A 22,965-nucleotide genomic window follows, 5' to 3' on the forward strand; every position below is an offset into this window, starting at 1 on the left:
TTAAAGATGTCTCAGCGGAGCCAAAAAAAGACTTCCAAAATTGGATATTCTAAGAACAGCTCAGCAGAGACCACTGTTCTCACCGGGGCGAAAATGGACGCGTTGGGTTTCCAAGCGATGGAGAGCAACGTTCCTGGGCTGTCCCAAGTTATCCTTCAGAAACTCAACATGAAGAATTACGATGAATATAGGTGAGCTGGATTAGCAAACAGAATGAGGGAAATATGGGTGTGAGAATCAAGAAATATAGCCTATGGATCTATTAGATTCAGTAAGTCCTAATGGGTAATAGAAGGCCCCAGAAGAAGGAGATATGAACCAAAGTTTTCAGCTAGGATGATTTCAAAATTTACCAGAAATATTTGTCATCCTGCTGAAACGTTTACTAACTGTGAAATATGGTTGTTGTTTTTTTTGTTTTGTTTTTGCAAAATATGCACTTGGATGGATTCGTTTGAAACAGGAAGAATGAAACGGTTGGAAATGAGGAATTGAAAGTAATGTACACAGATGTTCACAGAAAGTGACAGTTAGTGAGGTTGTGAAGCAGTGGTGGGTTTCAGGCGGTAGACCCCGGTACAGGCGTACCGGAGCCTGCCCGGAGCACCGGATACTGGAGGGCCCACCCGGCTGGGGGATTCTGGGAGTTGAAGTCCACAGGACTTAAAGTCGCCAAGGTTGAGAGACACTGGACCTGTAGATGATCTGCAAGGTTCCTTCCAATTCTGTTAATCTGGTTATCAGATAATCATCCAATTTGATTGTCCTAATCTTTCTCCTTCTTCTTATACGTCAGTGAATCGGGGAGGTATTTACCTGATTCACTTCCAAATGCTAACCTTGGGGATGGTTCTCTGGCTTAGCATAGGAGGATTTCTTCCTCAGCCTTTCTTTGGCATGGCTTCCTTCCTTCTAGATCTGCGCTCGAGGGCCAAACCTCCTGCATGGACTTTGGCATCCGATCTTACGTTGAGATGTTTCAGAAGATGGAAGACACGTTCAAATTTTGCGTCGAGTGCAAGAAACTTCCCGATTCGTTACCTGACCCAAGAAGCCTACGGCGTTGCAAAAGGTAAAAAGTAAACCTCCCCTTCCTTCAATAGAAAGGGATTATTTCTTTTCTTCCTCCAGCAGAATCATTAACCGTATTTTTCAGAGTATAAGACGCTCCGGAGTATAAGACACACCTTAGTTTTTGGGGAGGAAAATAGGCAAAAAATAAAATAAAATTCTGCCTGCCAGGTATTCATCTGGCTAACGTCCTTCAGCACAGCTACAGCACATTTGTTTGCTGGCTGTGAGCGAGCGCTCGTTGGGGCTGAAAAGCACAGCTGATCGTTGCAGGGAGTTGCAATTAGTAAAGCAGGCGAAACGCAGAAGAGATAAGAGAAGGCAGCAGGTCTTCCGGGCCATTTTGGGCTCCACGCCTCGCGTTTTCAGCCTCCAAACGCTCCAATCGCTGCCCAAAAACATGGACCACAGAGGCGGTGATTGACGGTGATGTGTAGCCGATCCCAGCAGCCTTGGACAGGTCTCAAGCGGGACTCAAACGGAGTGTTTCGAGGCTGGAAACGGAAGGCACAGAGCCCCAAAATGCAAGGCATTGTCTGTGCCAATCTCTGCAGCCAGGAAGAGCTCAAGCCCCCTCCCCCCACATGCGTGCATGGCAGAGACTCAAAAATCAGCTGGCCGAAGGAAGGCGTGTGCGCATGCACAGTGGAGGTGAGCTGTGGCACCCGTGCCATAGGTTTTCCATCATGGCTCTGCTGATTCAGTTGTCTCAGCTACACATTTTCACAGTTTTAGTTACAAATGGACGTCTGTGGGCCTCACTTCATACTTAAGAGGTCCGTAGAGGGGGCCTGCATAAGCGCACTAACGTGCCTATCATCCCTGTTACTGTATTGTTTATATTGTTCCCATTTTTGTTTCTGTTTGACAAATTACAATTAAATAAAAAATAAATAGTAGGCGTGAATCAAAGCTATAGTGCCGTTTAGAACCAATTCCAGCTCCCTCCCCCCTGCCCGTCCGCACATCATTAAGATGAAGAGCGAGAGGAGGAATTCTGGGAGTTGAAGTCCACAAGTCTTAAAGCTGTCAACTTTGAACACCCCTGGGATTTTTTTTCTAAAGGGTTAGGGGTGCAAAGGTCTTGTAGCTTGACAGCTTTAAGACTTGCATGCTTCAATGCCAGAGTTCCTGAGCCAACATTTTGCAAGAGCATTGTTAAGTGAGTTTCACCATATTTTACAAGTTGGCCACACCCATCCAGTCACATGGCTGGCAAGCCACTCCCACCCAGTCACATGGCTGGCAAGCCACTCCCACCCAGTCACATGGCTGGCAAGCCACTCCCACCCAGTCACATGGCCGGCAAGCCACTCCCACCCAGTCACATGGCCGGCAAGCCACTCCCTCAAAGCAGGCCACACCTACAGAAGAGGTTCTAAAAAAATTTGAAACCCATCACTGGCGTGAATCCTGTAGAGACGCCATAAAACTCCTCTGAGGTTTCAAGCAAGATTAAATAGAAGAAAGGCAATGAATAAAGGAGATGGGTGCAATCAAAGAGATTGGCAAGATTAGGAGCCCGCAAGAGCCCACATGCAGGACTATTTAGGTCACTGGAAGTGAACGAAGGCACCTAAATCACAAGTCTGGAATTGATTTGTGGTTCTCCTTTTGCTTCTAGGTGTCAGAATGTCTATTATTGTGGTTCTGAATGTCAACGGCTGAACTGGCCCAGCCACAAAAAATTCTGCAAGAAACTGAAGCTGGCAGCTTTTGACCGACTCATGGAATGGCTCGTGTTCACAGGTAGCTTGAGATTCAGTTCCACCTAAGGAGGTGTAGAACATAGAACAATAGGGATGGATCCCACTACGGTGGATTGTGCCATTTGTGGCTTAGTTAAAAAAAATGGTGGTTAGACCCCCAAGGGGGTTAATGTGTTAGTCGGGAATATTTCAAAGACCATAGAATAATAGGGCTGGAAGGGACCTTGGAGGTCTTCTAGTCTCATCTCATGCCCAAGCAGGACACTCTATGTCATTGTAGACAAATAGATGTCCAGTCTCTCCTTGAAAACCTCCACACACTGCATCCAGTTCTGGTCACTGTGATACTATAAAGATGTTGAAACTCTAGAAAGAGTGCAGAGAAGAGCAACAAAGATGACGAGGGGTCTGGAGACTAAGGCATAAGCTGAACGATGGAGAAAACTAAGTGTTCTGACCTAGGCTTCCCAAAAGCACGAAGCCGACTCCTCGTCCCGATAAAAAATCCTTTTGTTTAGGTTAAAGGGAATTCCTTTCCAGCAAAGTCCCGGCAAAGAGTCTTTCATGAGATTTCACAACTACAGACCTTGATCAGGCTTGGAAAGCTGCCAGGCCGATATCTTCTAAACGCCAAGCTGTAGCAGCAGTTACTTGGCAAGAAGTCAGGAACGGATCTTCACCCTAATGAATTGAACTCATTGTCTCCTGCAAACTCCACTCCCCTTTCGCTCCTCTTTATTTCCTATGGGAGGGGCCATTCACCATCCTCCTGTGGTTCTACTCTCAAATTGACCCCTGTCCCTTAGCTGTTTCCTTCGACTGGCAGCTCTGTGCATGCATACACTGGGAACAGGCTCCAGCTGTTCTTCTGCCCCACTGATGTCTGACTCCAAAGGCAACTGGTAACTGTCAGACGGCCCTGGCCCTATCTCTGCCTCCGACACAGAGCCCTCCTCAGAGCCTTCCCCAGACTCCAGGACTGGCCCATGTTCCTCCCCAACCTCTTCCCTGACTGAGTCTGCCGTCGCTGGCGGGCCACAACACTAGATATATCTAGTCTAACAAAGAGAAGGACTAGGTATGACATGTTAGCAGTTTTCCAATAGCTAAGGGGCTGCCACAAAGAAGAGGGAATCAATCTATTCTCCAAGGCACCTGAAGGTAGGATGTGAAATAACTAGTGGAAGATCATTAAAAAGAGTGCCAACCTAGGATTTCCTGACACTGAGAACAATTAATCAGTGGAATGGTTTATTCTCAAAAATGTTGTATTTGAAGGCCTTCTCCATTAGAAAGGGTCACCAGCAGAATCCTTGGAGATGGGGGAAGTAAAGGTGGTGGCCATAACTTTGTGGTTGAAGTTCTAGCCAGGCCTTCACATCACAAGGTTGTGCAGTCACTCTTTTAGCCTCCCTATAGAGGCTCCATGCACTGATTTAGAGGTTGGATGTGATGATCTCAGTCAGTTTTAGGGGTCTAAGATTCTTCTAAATCCTCATTGTCTCCTCGTAGGTGACATCCCTTTCCACACAGGCACATGGACAAAAAATATCCAGGACCTCCAAGGCTGGGAAGACTGGTTCTTGATGCAGGAACATCTGGGTGAAAAGCTTAGCGGTATCAAAGCCGGACATTATATGAACATTCTCTGGGCCAATGCGGGCAAACCAAAGCCCAATGAGTTGGAGCTGATGGAGTCCATCAAGAGGGTGACCACAGATTTTGTCTCCAGGCCGGTCACCATTGGCCTCGGGCTGAGCATGTTCCACCTGGATCCTTATGCCAAGCCCATCACGGTGCATGTGGTTGGAGCTTCTCAGGCTGAGACCCTCAATGCTCGGGTGACGGATTACGATGAGCTCTCCCAGATGTTTCCGAAGCATCAAGGCATAGAGGTGGTCATGGTGGGGATGGATGTGGTCGATGGACCCATCATGAGACCTCCGCTGGTGGCCTTTGGACCCCGGCAAAGGGTCTACCTCAGCAGCTACAAGGACCTTTATCACAACTTCTGGGAATCACAGGTGGAAAATCAGCAAGCGGCACGACCAGATCTGGTGGTCGCCTTTCATGCAGGTAGGTATGAAGGTTTATGGCATTCTTCTTGTGTTCCTGGATTATCTAGCCCCATGAAATTCAATGCCATGTAATGTTGGACTCGAACGGGGTGGGCTTCAAAAATGACAGCAATGGGTTCGCTGCCCCATTGCTGGGTGGGCGTGGCCTACTTGGCCTCCTGCACCACATAGGAGGGAGGGGTTCTTCACTCTCTCCAGGCTCCGGAGGGTTTCCTCGAGCCTCTGGTAGGGCGAAAACTGCTTCCCATGGGCTCCGGAGGCCTTCCGGAGGGCGGAAACAGGCCCGTTTCTGGACTTATGGAACCTCCATAGGGCCGGTTCCCCCCTCCCTGAGTGGGGGCCCTGCACTCCCTGAGTGCATGGGCCCTGCACTTACCTGGCATGATGAACAGGCCATAAAGAGACTCCTGGGAGGGAAGGGAGTGTGGTGGGCATGGCCAGCCAGCGGTGGCATTTGGGGGTTTGCTGAACTGGGCAGATTCCTAGCTAGAGGATTGTCTGAATCTGTGCGAACACCCAGCAGCCCACCCCTGGACTCGAACCAGGGAGTATGCAGAGTTCAGCACATCTAAGGGACAACATGATGGGAAAAGCTGACTTAGGCAAAACGTCAGATCCTGTAGAGCCCACACCAACAAGAAGCATAAGGGTGAGGTCCGTCAAAGCAACTATTTTGGTCTTGTAATGACCCCATAATCCAGTGGTGAGTTGCAGGCAGTACACCCCGGTACGGTGCCTGCCTGGAGCACCGGTTACCATTCTGGTACGGTTGCAACGGGGCCCAGAACCCACCACTGCCTTAATCCCTTGCATCTGGGTGGAGTCGGGGGAACTGATTGGAGTGGAATGTTTACTGGCCAGATGCCCTTCCTGTCACCAGTGCAGAGTTCACAGCTGATATTTATTCATCGTGCCCAGAGAGAGAAATACTTATCGAGGGTCAAACTTACAGCCTCCTGATTATGAGAACTCAATCTCTAAGCCACGGCTTCATTCAGGCTCCATCAAAGCCACGACCTAGGAAATTTGAAAACACAAGGCAGCTGTTTGGGGGCAATTCATTCCTCTTATTTTAATTGGTTGCTTTATTATTATTATTTTAAAGGTGGCTTAGTATGGTCTAAAAACCTGCTCAGTTTGGTTCAACATCATGTGCCAGGTGGATTAATTTATTAGGCATCCAACCAAAGACCACTGCTAATTTTCATTCCTAAATTTGCTCCTCTTAGATTTCTATTATTTGGAGTCTCATATCCAGGCTTTAGAGGGATGCTTAAAAAGTACCTAAAAAGTAGGTAAGAGAAAATGTAAATAAGAATAAGGAAGTTGTAAGTAAAAGAGTTCAGGGTGGCTGTGTAGCTGAGATGCTGAGCTTGTCGATCAGAAAAGTCAGCAGTTCGGCGGTTCGAATCCCTAGTGCTGCATAGCAGAGTGAGCTCCCGTGACTTGTCCCAGCTTCTGCCAAGGCAGCCCCGTGGGCCAGATTTAAGCACCTTGCGGGCCGTATCCAACCCCTGGGCCTTGAGTTTGACACTCTTGTTCTAACCTAAATCCAGTTGAGAGATGAAATTAAAATTCGCACACATGAATTCCAGCAGGATTTGTGCTTATGGAGAGAAATCCGGGTCTGATAGTGACTTTCTCGCTCTTCAGAGAGTCATCCTATGAAATCTGCCTCTGTGCAGGTCTGCCCAGAGTTGGCACCGGATATTTTGCACTCCCAAGAAAAAGGAGGTGGGTTCAAGAAAAACCCAGCGCAGCTACCCAGATTCCTTCTAAATCCGTCTCTGAGCTACTAACCATGGAATTCCAGAAGAGATTAGCAGTATTATCTGGAGGAATTCCAACAGATAGAAAGGCTTAAATCATGGCAGGTTAGAAATGTGTTCTCTTGAAAAGAGTTTGTCTAAACCAGGAGGGGGTTCCGGTAGCCACTACTATCGGTTTGCTCATGAGCGTACTGCGCATGTGCACTGGACGCACACCTTGCGCTCATGCGTCATCCAATTAAAATTGTTCTGTGCATGCATAGAACTGAAAACCAAGATGGTGACGGAGACAGCGGTAACCGGGGAACCAGTTGGGGGGCGTGGCAGGCCTGGGTCACTGCTGCTTTCGGGCGCCCAGGCCAGCATGCTACTACCGGTAGAAATCCACCACTGGTCTATGCCTAGCTCAAAGGGAAAAGGATAATTTTCACCCATTTCTGCATAGGGGCCAGGGGTGGGTTCCTGCCAGTTCTAACCTCTTCTATAGAAGAGGTTCCACAAATCTGCAGTGCCGTTTAGAACCGGTTCTAGCTCCCTCCCCCCCGCCCATCCGCACATCATCAAGAGGAAGAGCGAGAGGAGGTTTATTAGGTTCAGGTTTATTAAATTTATAGACCGCCCCCTCTCCCCGCAGGGACTCGGGGAGTTATTATTTATTATTATTATTTATTCACATTTCTAAACCGCCCCCTCTCCCAAAAAGGGACTCGGAGTTGAAGTCCACAAGTCTTAAAGCTGTCAAGTTTGAACACCCCTGGGGTTTTTTTTCCTAAAGGGTTAGGGGTGCAAGGGTCTTGTCACTTGACAGCTTTAAGACTTGCGTGCTTCAAATGCCAGAGTTTCTGAGCCAACATTTTGGTTGCTAAGCAAGAGCGTTGTTAAGTAAGTTTCACCACATTTTACAAGTTGGCCATGCCCACGCAGTCACATGGCTGGCTAGCCACTCCCACCTGGTCACGTGGCCAGCAAGCCACTCCCACCCAGCCACATGGCTGCAAGCCACTCCCACAAAGCAGGCCCCACCTACAGAAGAGGTTCTAAAAAGTTTTGAAACCCACCACTGATAGGGGCGCAGTTTTCTGTCCTTGTTGGGAAGGTTGGAAATTGTCAGGTTCAAAAGATTAGGCCCGTATGTTAAGTTGCAGTTCACAAGCGTTATTGTTCAATGTTCTACACTACATAAGGAGCTGGTCAATTAAAGTTCAACGCTAATTTGGCACCCGATAAGAAGCTAAATGTCCTAAAAAAATGAAGAAAGTCCAGTTGCTTCTTGAAAAAAGCACCTCTGGGACAACATGGAATGAGGTCTCCCCGCATAAATTTTTGTAAAGGGCGAATTCAGCTTGGGAGTAAAGGCCACAGGACTGGATAGCATCTTTTGAGTGAACACCAGCTCTTAAAGGGCAGGATGCGTTGTTCGTTGTGCAGGCTTCATCTGGCAAGCATCAATCACCCAGTCTGGGGATAGAATGACGCTGGCAGAGCCTGGGAAGCCAGCTATTGAAAGATATATTGGCTACATTCACACATCTCCCAAAGCCTTATGATCAGCTGTGTTTGATTTGGGCTTAGTGCAAATGGATGAGCCAAGCCACTCACAGCTATTCGGGATGAAGCAAGGCATGGCTTAACAGAAGGGTTCAAACATAGGTAACGGGCTTAATGGGATTTGTAGTCCTTCGCGGAGATAACGCCTGCTAATTGGTCTGAGTCCCATTCCAAAGTAGCTACGTTTGCAGATATATTTAGCCAGCCAGCCAGCAGTCTGGGATTTCTCATAAGGTTCTTGTGATGCCTCTGATTTTTGCACTGATGGACACCTAAAAGGAGACGCAGCACGTCAGCAACATTTCCCACGAGGTGGCCTCTGAGCCTTTTGCAAAAACACGCGAGAGATCCTTAGTCCCAGCCAAGAATGGGAAATATGCCACCCGTGCTCTCACCAAGTGGAACTCCTGATTCCAGAATAGCAATAGCAATTGCACTTAGACTTATATACCACTTCACAGTGCTTTGCAGCCCTCTCTAAGCGGTTTACCGAGTCAGCCTATTTGCCCCCAACAATCTGGCTCCTTATTTTATCCACCTTGGAAGGATGGGAGGCTGAGTCAACCTTGAGCCTGGTGAGATTGGAACTGCTGGCAGAGTTAGCCTGCAATACTACATTCTAACCATCATGGATGGATGGATGGATGGATGGGCAGTAGCAATAGCACTTAGACTTATATACTGCTTCATAGTGCTTTTACAGTCCTCTCTAAGCGATTTACAGAGTCAGCCACTTGCCCCCAACAATCTGGGTCCTCATTTTACCCACCTCGGAAGGATGGAAGGCGGAATCAACCATGAGTTGGTCAGGATTGAACTCCGGGCAGTGGGCAGAGTTTGCCTGCAATGTGTCATTCTAACCACTGTCCTCTACAGCTAATCAGCAGTAGTACTTGCTTACATACCACTTCACAGTGCTTTTACAGCCCTCTCTAAGCGGTTTACAAAATCAGCCTCTTGCCCCCAACAATCTGGGTCCTCATTTTACCCACCTCGGAAGGATGGAAGGCTGAGTTAACCTTGAGCCTGGTGAGATTCAAACTGCTGGCAGAGTTAGCCTGAAATACTGCATTCTAACCACAAGGAAGGAAGGAAGGAAGGAGGGAGGGAGGGAGGGAGGAAGGAAAGAAGGAAGGAAGGAAGGAAAGGAAGGAAGGAAGGAAGGAAGGAAGGAAGGAAGGAAGGAAGGAAGGAAGGAAGGAATAGCACTTAGACTTATATGCCACTTCACAGTGCTTTTACAGCCCTCTCTGAGCGGTTTACAGAGTCAGCCTCTTGCCCCCAACAGTTTGGGTCCTCACTTTACCCACCTCGGAAGGATGGAAGGTGGTCAACCTTGAGCTGGTTAGGATCAAACTCCAGACTAAGGAGTTCCCCGCCATCCAGTCAGAGCTGAAGAAGCTTCTTGGATGAGAAGCAAAACCTCTTCAAAGAAAAACCAGAAAGTCCAGCTGCCTCTTGAGGAAAAAAAAAGCCCCTTTGGGACAACCATGACCAGGATGACGGGGAATCTCCAAGTTGTGGGAGCTTCCTCACTGGAGGTTTTCAAGAAGAGATTGGGCTGCCATCGGTCAGAAATGGTGTAGGGTCTCCTGCTTGAGCAGGGGGTTGGACTAGATGACCTAAAAGGTCCCTTCCAATTCTGTTAATCTGTAGGCATCTTATAGAGTCTTCTCCAACACCAAAGTTGCAATACTTCATTCTAACTACTGTGCAACCGCTGCTCTTGTATTAAATATTTCAGCAAAATAGCTGGTGGACATCAACTCAACCTAATGCGAGAAATTTGCCCTTCCCCCCGCCTTGTTGGAAGCCAAGCTGCTGCCAGTCAGCTGTTTGCTGTCCATCAGCATGGTAGGATTAAAGCCCAAAGGGTCAGGATTAAAAGGGATGCTATAAATCATTTTACACAAGGATGAGGCTAATCAGCTTGCTAACAGAGTACTCACTAGCTACTGAAGCCAAAGGCAGCTGCAAAGTGGTAGTATGAAGCCCTTGAAGCTCAGGTGGAATTCGGTCGTCTCAAGTAACTGCAGTCTTATAACGCGGATAGTCCTTCTCATACAAATGTTCACTTTTTACCAATCAGAATAGAGTTGGAAGGGACCTTGGAGGCCTTCTAGTCCAACCCCCTGCTCAAGCAGGAGATCCTATCCCATTTCAGACAAGTGGCTTTCCAGTCTCTTCTTAAAAACCTCCAGTGATGAAGCTTCCACAGCTTGTGATGGCAAACTGTTCCCCTGATTTTCCTCACCGTTCCTCTTAGTTCCAGGTTGCTTGTCTTCTTGTTTAGTTTCCATCAGGGGTGAAATCCTACTGGTTTGGGACGGTTCGCCGTAGCAGTAGTAAAAAAATGCTAACGTTTGCCTGAACCGGTAGTAAAAAAATGCTTTAAAAAAGTTTTTTTTTAAAAGTTCCGACGATCGCGGGGAAACAGCTGATTGTCACAGCTGATCATCTTAAACTTTTTTTAGTTTAAAAAAAAGTTCCAAGGATCAGCTGTGACAATCAGCTGTGACAATCAACTGTGCCTCGCTAGAAAACAGAGAATTCTGCGAAGACGAAGCGGTCATGAGCGCGCAAAGCAAACTAGTAGCAGACTTCAGAGCATTCCACTCCTCGTTTCCATCCGTTGTTTCTTGAGATATAACCTTTCTTGGTTGCTTCCGAGCTCTTCCGCCATACTTCAAAATCCTTAAAGGGAGCTTTGTTGGTTGGGTGAGGATGCGGTTACAACGGCTGTAGAGTTGCTCTTCCAACCTTAGTGCTCTGTGAAGTAGGGATGTTTCAACTCTTGTAGTCCTCTGCAAGTGGAAGACTTGGACATCAGGTAGAATTGCTCAAGGATGTCTACTAGAAACCATTATGATGCTACGTGCAACCACTGCTTAGGGGATGATATCACAATATGCATGACATCACTTCTCCTTACAGATGTCCATGGTCAAAGTCCAGACATCTGGAAAGGATTAGACGAGGGAAAGCTGGTTCAGGCAGCTTGACCCAGGTTGCATCACCAATGTGTTGGGTTATGACCCTTGACATCCTCAGGTACAGTGGCTATGCTAATTGAGGATAATCATAATTGCCCAGAATCATGTATTTGAGTTAGGCAACTATATGAATGAATGAATGATCTGGTGGGGAGTAGGCAGGCACAGCTAGAGATAGGATTCTTATTCTAATCCCTATCCACCCATTAGGAGCAAAGAAAGGGGACAGCTGGCTGGTTCTAAGATTGGCCTCTCGTTTAAACCCCTTGGAAAAGGATGATAGAATAGAATAACAGAGTTGGAAGGGACCTTGGAGCAGTGGTGAAATTCAATTTTTTTTTGCTACCGGTTCTGTGGGCGTGGCTTGGTGGGCGTGGCAGGGGAAGGATACTGCAAAATCCCCATTCCCTCCCCAATCCTGGGGGAAGGGTATGGCAAAATCTCCATTCCTACCCCACTCTAGGGCCAGCCAGAGGTGGTATTTGCCAGTTCTCCGAACGACTCAACATTTCCACTACCGGTTCTCCAGAACCTGTCAGAACCTGCTGAATTTCACCCCTGCCTTCGAGGTCTAACCCCCTTCTCAAGCAGGATACCAACCTATACCATTTCAGACAAATGGCTATCCAGTCTCGTCTTAAAAACCTCCAGTGATGAAGCACCTACAACAGTAAGCGAGTGAGTGAGCTGGAAGGGCCTTAGAGGTCTTCTAGTCCAGCCCCCTGCTCAAGCACGAGACCCTATACCATTTCAGGCAAATAGCTGTCCAGTCTCTTCTTAAAAACCTTCAATCATGGAGCACCCACAACTTCTGAAGACAAGCTGTTCTACTGGTTAATTGTCTTCGTTGGTAGGAAGTTTCTAATTAATTCCCAGTTGCTTCTCTCTTTGATCAGTTTCCATCCCATTGCTTCTTGTCCTGCCTTCAGGTGCTTTGGAAAATAAGTTGACCCCCTATTCTTTATGGCAGCCCCTCAAATATTGGAAGAACTAGATGGTGTGACAAAGATGGCTTTATGTTCCCATCAAGCCATCTTTGTCACACCCTCTAGTTCTTCCAATATTACAGAATACAGAAGAGAGATGAGATGCGTTTAACAATAACAGAGTTGGAAGGGACCTTCAACGTCATCTATTCCAACCCCCTGCTCATGCAAGAGACCTATACTAGGGATTCGAACCGCTGGACTGCCGACCTTTCTGATCGACAAGCTCAGTGTCTTAGCCACCGAGCCACCTAGCCAGGCACTTAACCTTAAAGTTAAGCTTAACATTTAACCAATGCTGAGACTTGGGAAACCTTCATGCCTTGTAGAGTTGTGTTGTGCCTGTGTGACCCAGGAGGCTCTGGTGTGGGGTTCACAATGAGTGTAGAGGAAAGGTCAGCTTCCATACTTCAGGGGTTCAAAACATGAATTTGAACCCAGGGATCCAGGCCAGGCTATATAAAGTCAGGACAACAGATCAGGAATGACTCTCTCCTTTCAAGAAATTCTTTTTGCGGAGTGTTGGCTTCTCAGGGATGATGGTGACTCATCCTTTGAGTCTCTCCTTGCTCAATCTGGCCATCAAGGACACCATAAATCATCCCAAAGACCTTTTCCCAAGCCCTGCAAGACAACCTGAGCAATTTCAGCTCTTTAGTCCTTCTGCAGAGTGTCTCTGCCTCTCTTGAATTCTCTGCAACAGCAAAGTGGTTTCTTTCCAGGAACAAGGTGTCCTCTTTTTGATCGTCTCTCTCTCTCTCTGTAACATTCCATTGCTGTGAAGCCAGGGGTGGGTTCCTGCCACTTCTAACCTCTTCTATAGAAGAGGTTCCACAAATCTACAGTGCCATTTAGAACCGGTTCCAGCTCCCTCCCCCTGCCCGTCCGCACATCATCAAGATGAAGAGCAAGAGGAGGAATTCTGGGAGCTGAAGTCCACAAGTCTTAAAACTGTCAAATACCTATGGGGTTTTTTCCCTAAAGGATTAGGGGTGCAAGGGTCTTGTTACTTGACAGCTTTAAGACTTGCACACTTCAGTGCCAGAGGTCCTGAGCCAACGTAACTGGAGGATGAATTCTGGGAGTTGAAGTCCACAAGTCTTAAAGCTGTCAAGTTTAAACACCCCTGGGTTTTTTTTTCTAAAGGGTTAGGGGTGCAAGGTTCTTGTAACTTGACAGCTTTAAGACTTGCGTACTTCAAATGCCAGAGTTTCTGAGTCAACATTTTGGTTGCTAAGCAAGAGCGTTGTTAAGTAAGTTAACATTTTACATTTTACAAGTTGGCCATGCCCACCCAGTCATGTGACTACCAAGCCACTCCCACTCAGTCACTTGGCCAGCAAGCCACTCCCACCCAGTCACATGGCCAGCAAGCCACTCCCACAAAGCAGGCCACACCTACAGAAGAGGTTCTAAAAAAATTTGAAACCCACCACTGTGTGAAGCCCTCCAGCAACAGAAGGTCTTTCTAAATATACAACTGCATTGCCGCATCCCTCAAACTTTCAGAATGCCAGAAAAGCTTTCAGCAAACAGGGGCCAGGTTTCCTATACACCTAGCCTAGTGGTGTCTAAACCCAGAGATCAGAACTCAACACTGGCCACTTTCTGCAGGTATACACATTGGCAAAAAAAAAAAAAAGCAGAACACAAAATACAAGCTGGGTAGACACGACCCTCACTCTGTCAAGGACCTTGGAGGACTAAGGATCTAAGCCCCAGAGCTCCCTGTAACAGCATTGCCAAAAGGGCATTAAGAGTTGTCAATCTAATCTTGTGAAGCTTCTTCTCTGATAATATTGTATTGCTAACCAGAGCACACAAAACCTTTGCTAGACCAATTCTCGAATACAGCTCATCTGTCTGGAACCCGCACTGCATATCGGACAGTAATACAATCGAGAAAGTCCAGAGATATCTCACGAGAAGAGTCCTCTGCTCCTCTGCTCGCAACAGAATCTCTTATACCACCAGGTTTGAAATTTTGGGGTTAGACAACTTAGAACTACGCTGCCTTTGATCTGACTTGAGCGTAGTACATAAAATTATCGGCTACAATGTCCTACTTGTCAATGACTACTTCAGCTTCAATCACAACAGCACACAAGCACACAATAGATACAAACTGCTCCAAACTCGATTGCAGAAAATATGACTTCAGCAACAGAGTGGTCAATGCCTTGAATGTTCTGTGGTTTTGTTCTGTCCCAAGCCTGTAATATATATTGATGCAGACTTGGTTGTCTGCCACAACTAAGGAGGGAGATAAGCAACCCCTTGGCTGGGAGCCCAGAAAATTATCTCTATGAAAACAAGGCTTGAACTCACGAAGTTCTCCCAATCTTTCACTACGCCTGGATTAGTAAACTGTTGTTTCCTGCAAAATTCCCCTCCCGTCACCCCACCTATAAGCTCTCCGGGAGGGGCAATCAGTAGCCACCTGTTCCTATTTCCTTCTGTGAGCCTTTTCCAAAGCTGCTCCCTCCTCCTCTCAACCCTATGTCAGGGACAGCCTCCCTCTGTTCTTCCTCACTGCTCCCTCACTCAGATGCCATCTGGTGGCCAACAGGCCTCTCTAGTCCCTGCTCTGACTCCGAACACCCTCCAGAGTCTTCCTCAGACTCCAGGGCAGTCCCATAGTATTCATTGCTGTCAGATTCCACCAACAGCTCAGCTGGCCACTGTTGGGCTACAACAGGTTTCTTCCCCAAACCCCCAAAACTTTCATGTTAGACTGTCTACTGTGGACCTCACCCCATTCCTAAGAGGTCCGTAAAGGGGGCGTGCATAAGCGCATCAATGCAGCGTCGCCAGCTGCATTAGGGAGGGCTCATACATGAGATGAAATAACAGGATGACAGCAAAGTTTCCTTGAGATGATATGAGCCCCGAATGAGTTCTGGAGCCTGCTTTTATTAAGTCAGAAGGCATTCAAAAAAGTTTCCGTTATACAGCGTGTTATTACATGATTGGTTACCTGCTTGTGGCAGGGCAGAACTAAACAGGTTAGCATACAGCCATATAATTGGTTAAAGCTTTCCATAGGATGTGGTTTTTTCTCTCCTGTCCGGAGTTCTCTGGACAGGCTCTGTGGTTAGCATTTCTTGCATAAACAGCAGGTGTTGAAGCATAGCAAAGGATGTGGTTTTCAATGTCGTTAGGCTACCTTGACCATTGCAAAAGATCCCAACACATCAACATACCTACCGTCCCTGTCCTAATGTTCCCTTTTATTCGTATCCATTTCATGTATCCAAAATCACGTTTATACTTATAGATGTCATCTCATACATGCTTGACGAAATAAATTAAAAAAATAAAGTAAGAAAATAATGTGCAAGGGTGTACCGACAGCTGTACAAACAGCCAGATTCTTTCTATTCTCCTGGGTGTGTTCCAGACATTGTCGCCTTCAGAGCCAAGCTGGGATTTAAATGCGCAAAGGGCAGAAACTCCCACCGTCTTTCAAAGTCAGCAAGGAAGAGATGCCTGCCTCTAGTTTCATCATACCTTACGAGGCTGGCCTTTTCCTCTGGCAAAAGGGAGAAATCTTTTCCTATCGTGTCACCAGGCTGAATTTCAGGGGGTGGGGGGCGTATACTGAGGGGAACCCAGTTCAATGTTCACCCTTGTCTCAAGTTCAGACTCTCAAAGAACAAAAAGTTCAGAGAAGAGCAACTAAGAGGATCAAAAGCCCGGAGACTAAAACATAAGAAGAAAGGCTGCAGGATTTGGGGTTTGGCTGGTCTAATGAAAAGAAGGACTAGGCGTGACATGATATCCAGTATTTGAGGGACTGCCGCAAAGAAGAGGAGGTCAAATTATTCTCCAAAGCACCAGAAAGGCAGGACAAGAAGCAATGGGTGGAGACTAATCAGGGAGAGAAGCAACCTGGAATTAAGGAGAAACTTTCTAACATTGTAGACAATTAACCAGTGGAACAGTTTTCCACTCTGAACAACCAGAGTGTCCAGAAATTGTGGACACTCCATCACTGGAGGTTTTTAAGAAAAGTCTAGACAGTCAGTTATCTGAAATATTATAGGTTCTCCTGCTTGAGCAAGGGGCTGGACTAGAAGCATTAGCAACAGCAATAGCACTTAGACTTATATACCGCTTCACAGTGCTTTTACAGCCCTCTCGAAGCAATTTACAGAGTCAGCCTCTCTTGCCCCCAACAATCTGGCTCCTCATTTTACCTACCTTGGAAAGATGGAAGGCTGAGTCAACCTTGAGCCGGTGAGATTTGAACTGCTGAACGGCGGCTAGCAATCAGCTGAAGTAGCCTGCAGTACTGCACTCTAACCACTGCACCACCTCAGCTCTTTTACCCCCGAAGCCCTTCCAGCTTGTTCACTCACTGACTCACTCACTCATTCAATAAGGTGATAAAACCTTTCATGTCACACAATATTCCTCAACTGTGGCAACTTTAAAAGGGATAGACTCCAGCTCTCAGAATTCCCCTATCAGCATGCGTCCAGACTGGCTGGGGGAATTCTGGGAGCTGAAGTCCACCCATCTTAAAGTTGCTAAGTTTGAAAAACACTGGTCTATATCTGAACATTTTCCCACAGACCAATTCCACACAGGCAATGGGTACAGACAGAGGCGAGCTTGATGCCTTTAATCAGAGGTGAAATTCAGAAGGTTCTGGAGAACCGGTAGCAGAAATTTTGAGTAGTTTGGAGAACCGTCAAATACCACCTCTGGCTGGCCCCAGAGGGGGTGGAAATGGAGACTTTGCAGTATCCTTCCCCTGGAGTGGGGTGAGAATGTGGATTTTGCAGTATCCTTCCCCTGGAGTGAGGAGGGAATGGGGATTTTACAGTATCCTTCCCCTGGAGTGGGGAGGGAATGGAGATTTTGCAGTATCCTTCCCTGGAGTGGGGTGAGAATGGGAATTTTGCAATATCCTTCCCCTGGAGTGGGGTGGGAATGGGGATTTTGCAGTATCCTTCCACTGGAGTGGGGAGGGAATGGGGATTTTGCCGTATCCTTCCCCTGGAGTGGGGAGGGAATGGGGATTTTGCAGTATCCTTCCCCTGGAGTGGGGAGGGAATGGGGATTTTGCAACATCCGTACCCTGGAGTGGGGAGGGAATGGGGATTTTGCAATATCCTTCCCCTGCCACGCCCACAAAGCCACACCACACCCACAAAGCCACACCACACCCACAAAGTCATGCCCACAGAACCGGCAGTAAAAAAAATATTGAATCCCACCACTGAATGGGTACTTTAGGCAGAAATGTTTTCCTCAACATTGTAGTATTTTAGCTGAAAGGCAGACATTTTCTGCATCAATTTCAGGGATTAGTCCATTGGATATATTTTTCTTCTGATCAAGGCAGCCTTGGATGTTTCGGCTGCTGGCACTCTGAGAAAATACGTTGCCTTTATCATTGTGCCAAGACCTTTGTTCTCGCCACGCCACAAAAATGTGGTTGAAGGGGATGAGAAGGCAAAGCTGAGCTGATAGGAAGGATAACCTGGTCCCCACTGATGTGTGAAAGTAGAGAAGGAGAGCTTGTCATGCCTTAATTGGACAAGGAGAAGAGGAGAGATTTTGTATAACGTTGAATATGCTGCCCTGGGAGGATATTTGCAAGGGTTGAACAGAAATCCTGAATGTATGTAGAAGACTAAGGAAGGAGTAGGTAAGTAAAAGAGTAAGGGTAAAAGTAAAGTAACAGGGAGGGTAAGGACGCAAGGAAAAGAGTAAGGAAGGAGTAGGGTTCGTAAAAAGTAGGTAAGATAAAATGTAAATAAGAATAAGGAAGTAATAAATAAAAGAGTTCAGGGTGGCCCAGTGGCTAGGACGCTGAACATCGATCAGAAGGTCAGCAGTTCAGCAGTTTGAATCCCTAGCACCGCATAACGGAGTGAGCTCCTGTGACTTGTCCCAGCTTCTGCCAATCTAGCAGTTCGAAAAAATGTAAAAATGCAAGTAGAAAAATAGGGAGCACAGCATTCTGTGCGCCTTTGGCGTTTAGTCATGCCGGCCACATGACCACGGAGACGTCTTCAGACAGTACTGGCTCTTTGGCTTTGAAATGGAGATGAGCACCACCCCGTAGAGTCGGGAACGACTAGCACATATGTGGCCAGACAAGAATAATGGATGGAAACTGACCAAGGAAAGATTCAACCTAGAAATTTGGATATTTTTTTGTGACAGTGAGAGCAATCCACCCATGGAACAGAAGTTGCTTTCAGATGTTGTGGGAGCTTCATCCCTGGAAGCTTTCAAGAAGAGACTGGACTGCCCTCTGTCAGAGATGGAGTGGGGTCTCCTGCTTGGGCAAGAGGTTGGACTAGATGACCTACAAAGTCCCTTCCAACTCTGTTAATCTAAGATGCACCTAAAGGGCTTAAGAGAAGAAGCCCATGCTTTGTCTCCTCTTACTTTTCAGGGTTCCATGCCTGTCCTGATCTGATGGAAAGTTGGCTTCCCACGTTGCTGCTTCTGCGAGACTACAAGATCCCTTCTTTATTCACTATGTACAGGTAAAGCTCTCCTTCCAGGTCATGATCGGTTGTGACCTGCAGAAGAAACTCATACCTTGATCTTCCATGGGAGAAATAAGGGGCAAATTTCTTCTTTGCTTAAGCAGCAGCCAGTGGTCAAGATATAGGGTTCATCTAAGAGAAGGGTGTCCAATCTTGGCACCTTTAAGACTTGTGGACTTCAACTCCCAGATAGAATTCCAAGCTGGAATTCTGGGCGTCGAAGTCCACAGGCTGGACATTCCTGATCTAAGAGATGTCATCTCAGACTGCCATGGAATCTGTGGGGTATACGTCTTTGTCTTCATTTGATCTCTGGCTGTGGTTGTTTGATCCCACCAGAGGTTGATCCTGGACCTTCTGCATGATAATGATGTTCTAACATCCAACAAGTAGATACAAATAGAACAGGGGTGTCCAAACTTGGCAACTTTAAGACTTGTGGACTGCGTGGAGACTCTTCTATAGAATTCTGGGAGTTGAAGTCCACAAGTCTTAAAGTTGCCAAGTTTGGACACCCCTGAAATAGAAGTAAAGGTTTAAGAGAGGAATGTGGGAGGCAAGCCCCCCAAAAAGCATAGCAATTAAATTATTGAAGTGGGCAAGAGATGATGGATAAATGATCTCTCCTTTTTGTTGTTGTTCTGATTTGCTTTCCCTTCTCCCTCTCCCCCTCCCTCCTTCCCTCCTTCCCTCCCTCCCTCTCTCTCTTTAGGTAGATGACATGACTAGAAGTTAGATAGGATAGAAAGAAAAAAGTCTTTTAATAAAGGGTAACATGATTAGAAGCTAGAATAAGGGATAGAAATAAGAGAAGGGGGAATACTAATAAGTAGTAATAAGCATAATACATATAATACTTATTATACTTTTATATAATAAAATGGAAGTAATGGCAAAAAAAAACATGGAATAATTGGGTAATGATAGATCGCAACTTATTATAAATGTGTATTACTATTAGGAGTAGGTCAGTTGAATGAATGTAATAGCTAGGATTACCTTTACGAGTTGTATTGGTATTGGAATGTATGACACCCAGGTGACACACTGTTCACGCATTGATTTGACATATTTATAAAAAATAAATAAAACTTGGGAAAAAAAGATAAGGATGTTCTGGTTGCAGGATTGTGGCCAAAAGAACAACAGTGACTGTAGAGCAGGGGGTGTCAAACTTGATTTCATTGAGGGCCACATCAGCGTTGTGTTTGACCTCAGGGGGACCAGGGTGGGTGTGGCCAGCTGAACACCACTCATGTCGGGGAGTCTGTGGCAGCCTGAGGACTCTGTCAGCGAAACAGGACCTCTGTTTTCGGCTGTGACGGCTTCCTGCAACCCTCTGCCAGCAAAAATGGAGCTTGGGAGAGCCACCCTTCCGACCTCTGTTTTTGCGGGCAGAGGCACTGTGGATTGGTCCTGCACTGTTTCCAGAGTGTCCCTGTGGACCAGATCTAAGCCCCTCACAGGCCAGATCCAGCCCATGGGCCTTGAGTTCTGACACCCTTGCTGTAAAGTAATAACTAATGAAGAAACAACCAATAGTGACCTTGGATTGTGCTATAAGCAGGGGTGGGCTGCTACAGGTTTGCCCGGGTTTGGGAGAACCTATAGCTAACGCTATGGCAGTTCGGAGAACCTCCAAATCCCATCCCTGGTTGGCCCTGCCCACCCCACCCCTCCCACCCTGCCCCATCCCTCCCAAGCGTCTCCACGCAGCCCGTTTTGGATATGAGGTAAGAGCAGGGCCTGCTTGAAGGCTCGGGGGGAATGGGCCTCCCAGAAGATCCTGAACACTGGAAACAGGCCAGTTTTCACCCTCCCGGAGGCTTGAGGAAATGCCTCCCCCCGCCATGGTGCAGGAGGCCAACTAGGCCACGCCCACCCAGCAACTGGGCAGACAACCCGTTGCTGGAATTTTTGAAGCTCACCATTGGCTATAAGGCCACACGCTAATTTCAAGTAGAACTGGAGCAATTTTTGTTGGCTAGGCGGATAACTAATCCTTCCCTTGTTTTCCTTCTTTTAGTGAACAGGAGCTGAAACATTCCCTCCGAATCCTGATGGAGCTGGAGACTCAGATCATAAGCTGTGGGGCCAACCCCTTCGCCTCCCTCAAACCGGAGCAGGCCCATTCAAACCCTAACAAGTCACCTGTCTACGCCAACTCCCACTACCTCACCTTCCATGGTCTAGGTGGTCCTTCTGAAGAACATGAATAGGAGAACGAGAGGGAGAAGAGGAAGGGAGACCTCAGCAAGCTTAGAACTATACAACTTAGCTAGTGGTGGTTTCCTTCATATAGCTCAGTTTGTCACACAACCAGCTAAGATCTCAGGAATGCAAGCATCCGGGCGATGGTGAAGGCTGCCTTTTCTGCTTGCAGCTAAAGATCCAAGGCTATTATTAGCAGCTGTCTAGTCTAGGTCTATCAGTTTGTAGACAAAGCACGTTGACTCCCATTATCTTCTCTGAAAATGCCTCCCAATTTAGAATATGTGAACCAGCTAACTTGAGACCTTCCAGATGTGTTGATGCTAGGTTTTCCAAAATTCCCAGCCACAGGCAATGCCAGCTTGGAGTTTTGGGGGCTGTTATACCAGGTGTGAAATCCAGCAGGTTCTGACAGGTTCTGGAGAGCCAGTAGCAGAAATTTTGAGTAGTTCAGAAAACCGGTAGCGGAAATTTTGAGTAGTTCAGAGAATCGGCAAATGCCACCTCTGGCTGGCCCCAGAGTGGGGTGGGAATGGAGATTTTTCAGTAACCTTCCCCTGCCATGCCCATCAAGCCACACACATCAAGCTATACCACACCCTCCAAGTCATGCCCACAGAACCGGTATTAAAAAGAAATTGAATTTCACTGCTGTGTTATACCAGGGGTGAGTTCCTGCCAGTTCTAACCTCTTCTATAGAAGAGGTTCCACAAATCTACAATGCTGTTTAGAACTGGTTCCAGCTCCCTCCCCCCACCTGTCCACACATCATCAAGATGAAGAGCAAGAGGAGGAATTCTGGGAGTTGAAGTCCACAAGTCTTAAAGCTGTCAAGTTTGAACACCGGTGGGTTTTTTTTCTAAAGGGTTAGGGATGCAAGGGTCTTGTAACTTGACAGCTTTAAGACTTGCGTGCTTCAAATGCCAGAGTTCCTGAGCCAACATGACTGGAGGAGGAATTCTGGGAGCTGAAGTCCACAAGTCTTAAAGCTGTCAAGTTTGAACAGCCCTGGGGTCTTTTTTTCTAAAGGGTTAGGGGTGCAAGGGTCTTGTAACTTGATAGCCTTAAGACGTGTGTGCTTCAAATGCCAGAGTTTCTGAGCTAACATGTTGGTTGCTAAGTAAGAGCATTGTTAAGTGAGTTGGCCACACCCACCAAGTCACATGGCTGACAAGCCACTCCCACAAAGCAGGCCACACCTACAGAAGAGGTTCTAAAAAATTTTGAAACCCACCACTGTGTTATACCCAACATAGTTGGAGGACTCCAGATTGGAGATGAGGGCCACTTTGGTGTAATGGTTAAAGGCATGGATTGGAAGCCAAGGGACTGAATTCCAGTTCTATTTTAGGCATGACAGTCAGAATAAGAGAGTTGGAGGGGACCTTGGATGTCTTCTAGTTCAATATCCTGCTCAAGCAAGAGATCCTACGCCATTAGACAATGGTTGTCCAGTCTCTTCTTGAAATCTCCAGTAATGGACACCCACAATTTCTGGAAGCAAGTCGCTCCACTGGTTTATTGTTCTCTCTTTCAGGAAATTTCACCTTAGTTCTAGGTTGGCTCTCTAGTTGATAGGTTTCCATCCATTGCTGCTTGTCCTGCCCTCAGGTGTATTGGAGAATAGGTTGACACTCCCCACCCTCATTGTGGTAACCCCTCAAAGTCAACATTTTCGGCCAGGTTGTTCTATCAACCCCTAGAAACGATTGAATGGCAAACCTGGGCAATGTAAAATTTAATAAAATAAAAAAGCAAATCTGAAAATGGTTAATTTTGTTATACTGTATATAGAGTAGCGTAACATAGAATAGAATAGAATTCTTGGCCAAGTGTGATTAAACACACAAAGAATTTGTCTTCGGTGCATTTAGGGGTTTGCATTTAGATGCAGTTTAGGGGTCACCGTTGCATACTATAAAGCAGAGACATCACCCTGCCAACAAAAGTGTGTATAGTCAAGGCTGTAGTTTTCCCAGTTGCAATATATGGCTGTGAAAGTTGGACCATAAGAAAGGTTGAGCACCAAAGAATGGAGGCTTTTGAATTCTGGTGCTGGAGAAGATGCCTGTGAGTCCCTTGGACTG

The 22,965-nt window shown here is 46.8% G+C and overlaps 1 protein-coding gene across 1 annotated transcript; it reads left to right on the top strand.

Moving 5' to 3' along the window:
• Positions 1-6: 6 nt before the first annotated feature.
• Positions 7-21,553, top strand: MSS51 (MSS51 mitochondrial translational activator; the record flags this gene model as incomplete). The annotated part of the gene is made up of 6 exons (XM_081966106.1): positions 7-191; positions 917-1,072; positions 2,696-2,820; positions 4,293-4,856; positions 18,570-18,663; positions 20,693-21,553. 6 exons carry the CDS (start codon positions 7-9, stop codon positions 20,883-20,885), a joined length of 1,317 nt encoding a protein of 438 aa, XP_081822232.1. The 3' UTR covers positions 20,886-21,553.
• Between the last annotated feature and the right edge of the window lie 1,412 nt (positions 21,554-22,965).

This window comes from Natrix helvetica (assembly GCF_964273705.1).
Source record: "Natrix helvetica genome assembly, chromosome: 13".
NCBI classification, from domain to species: Eukaryota; Metazoa; Chordata; class Lepidosauria; order Squamata; family Natricidae; genus Natrix; species Natrix helvetica.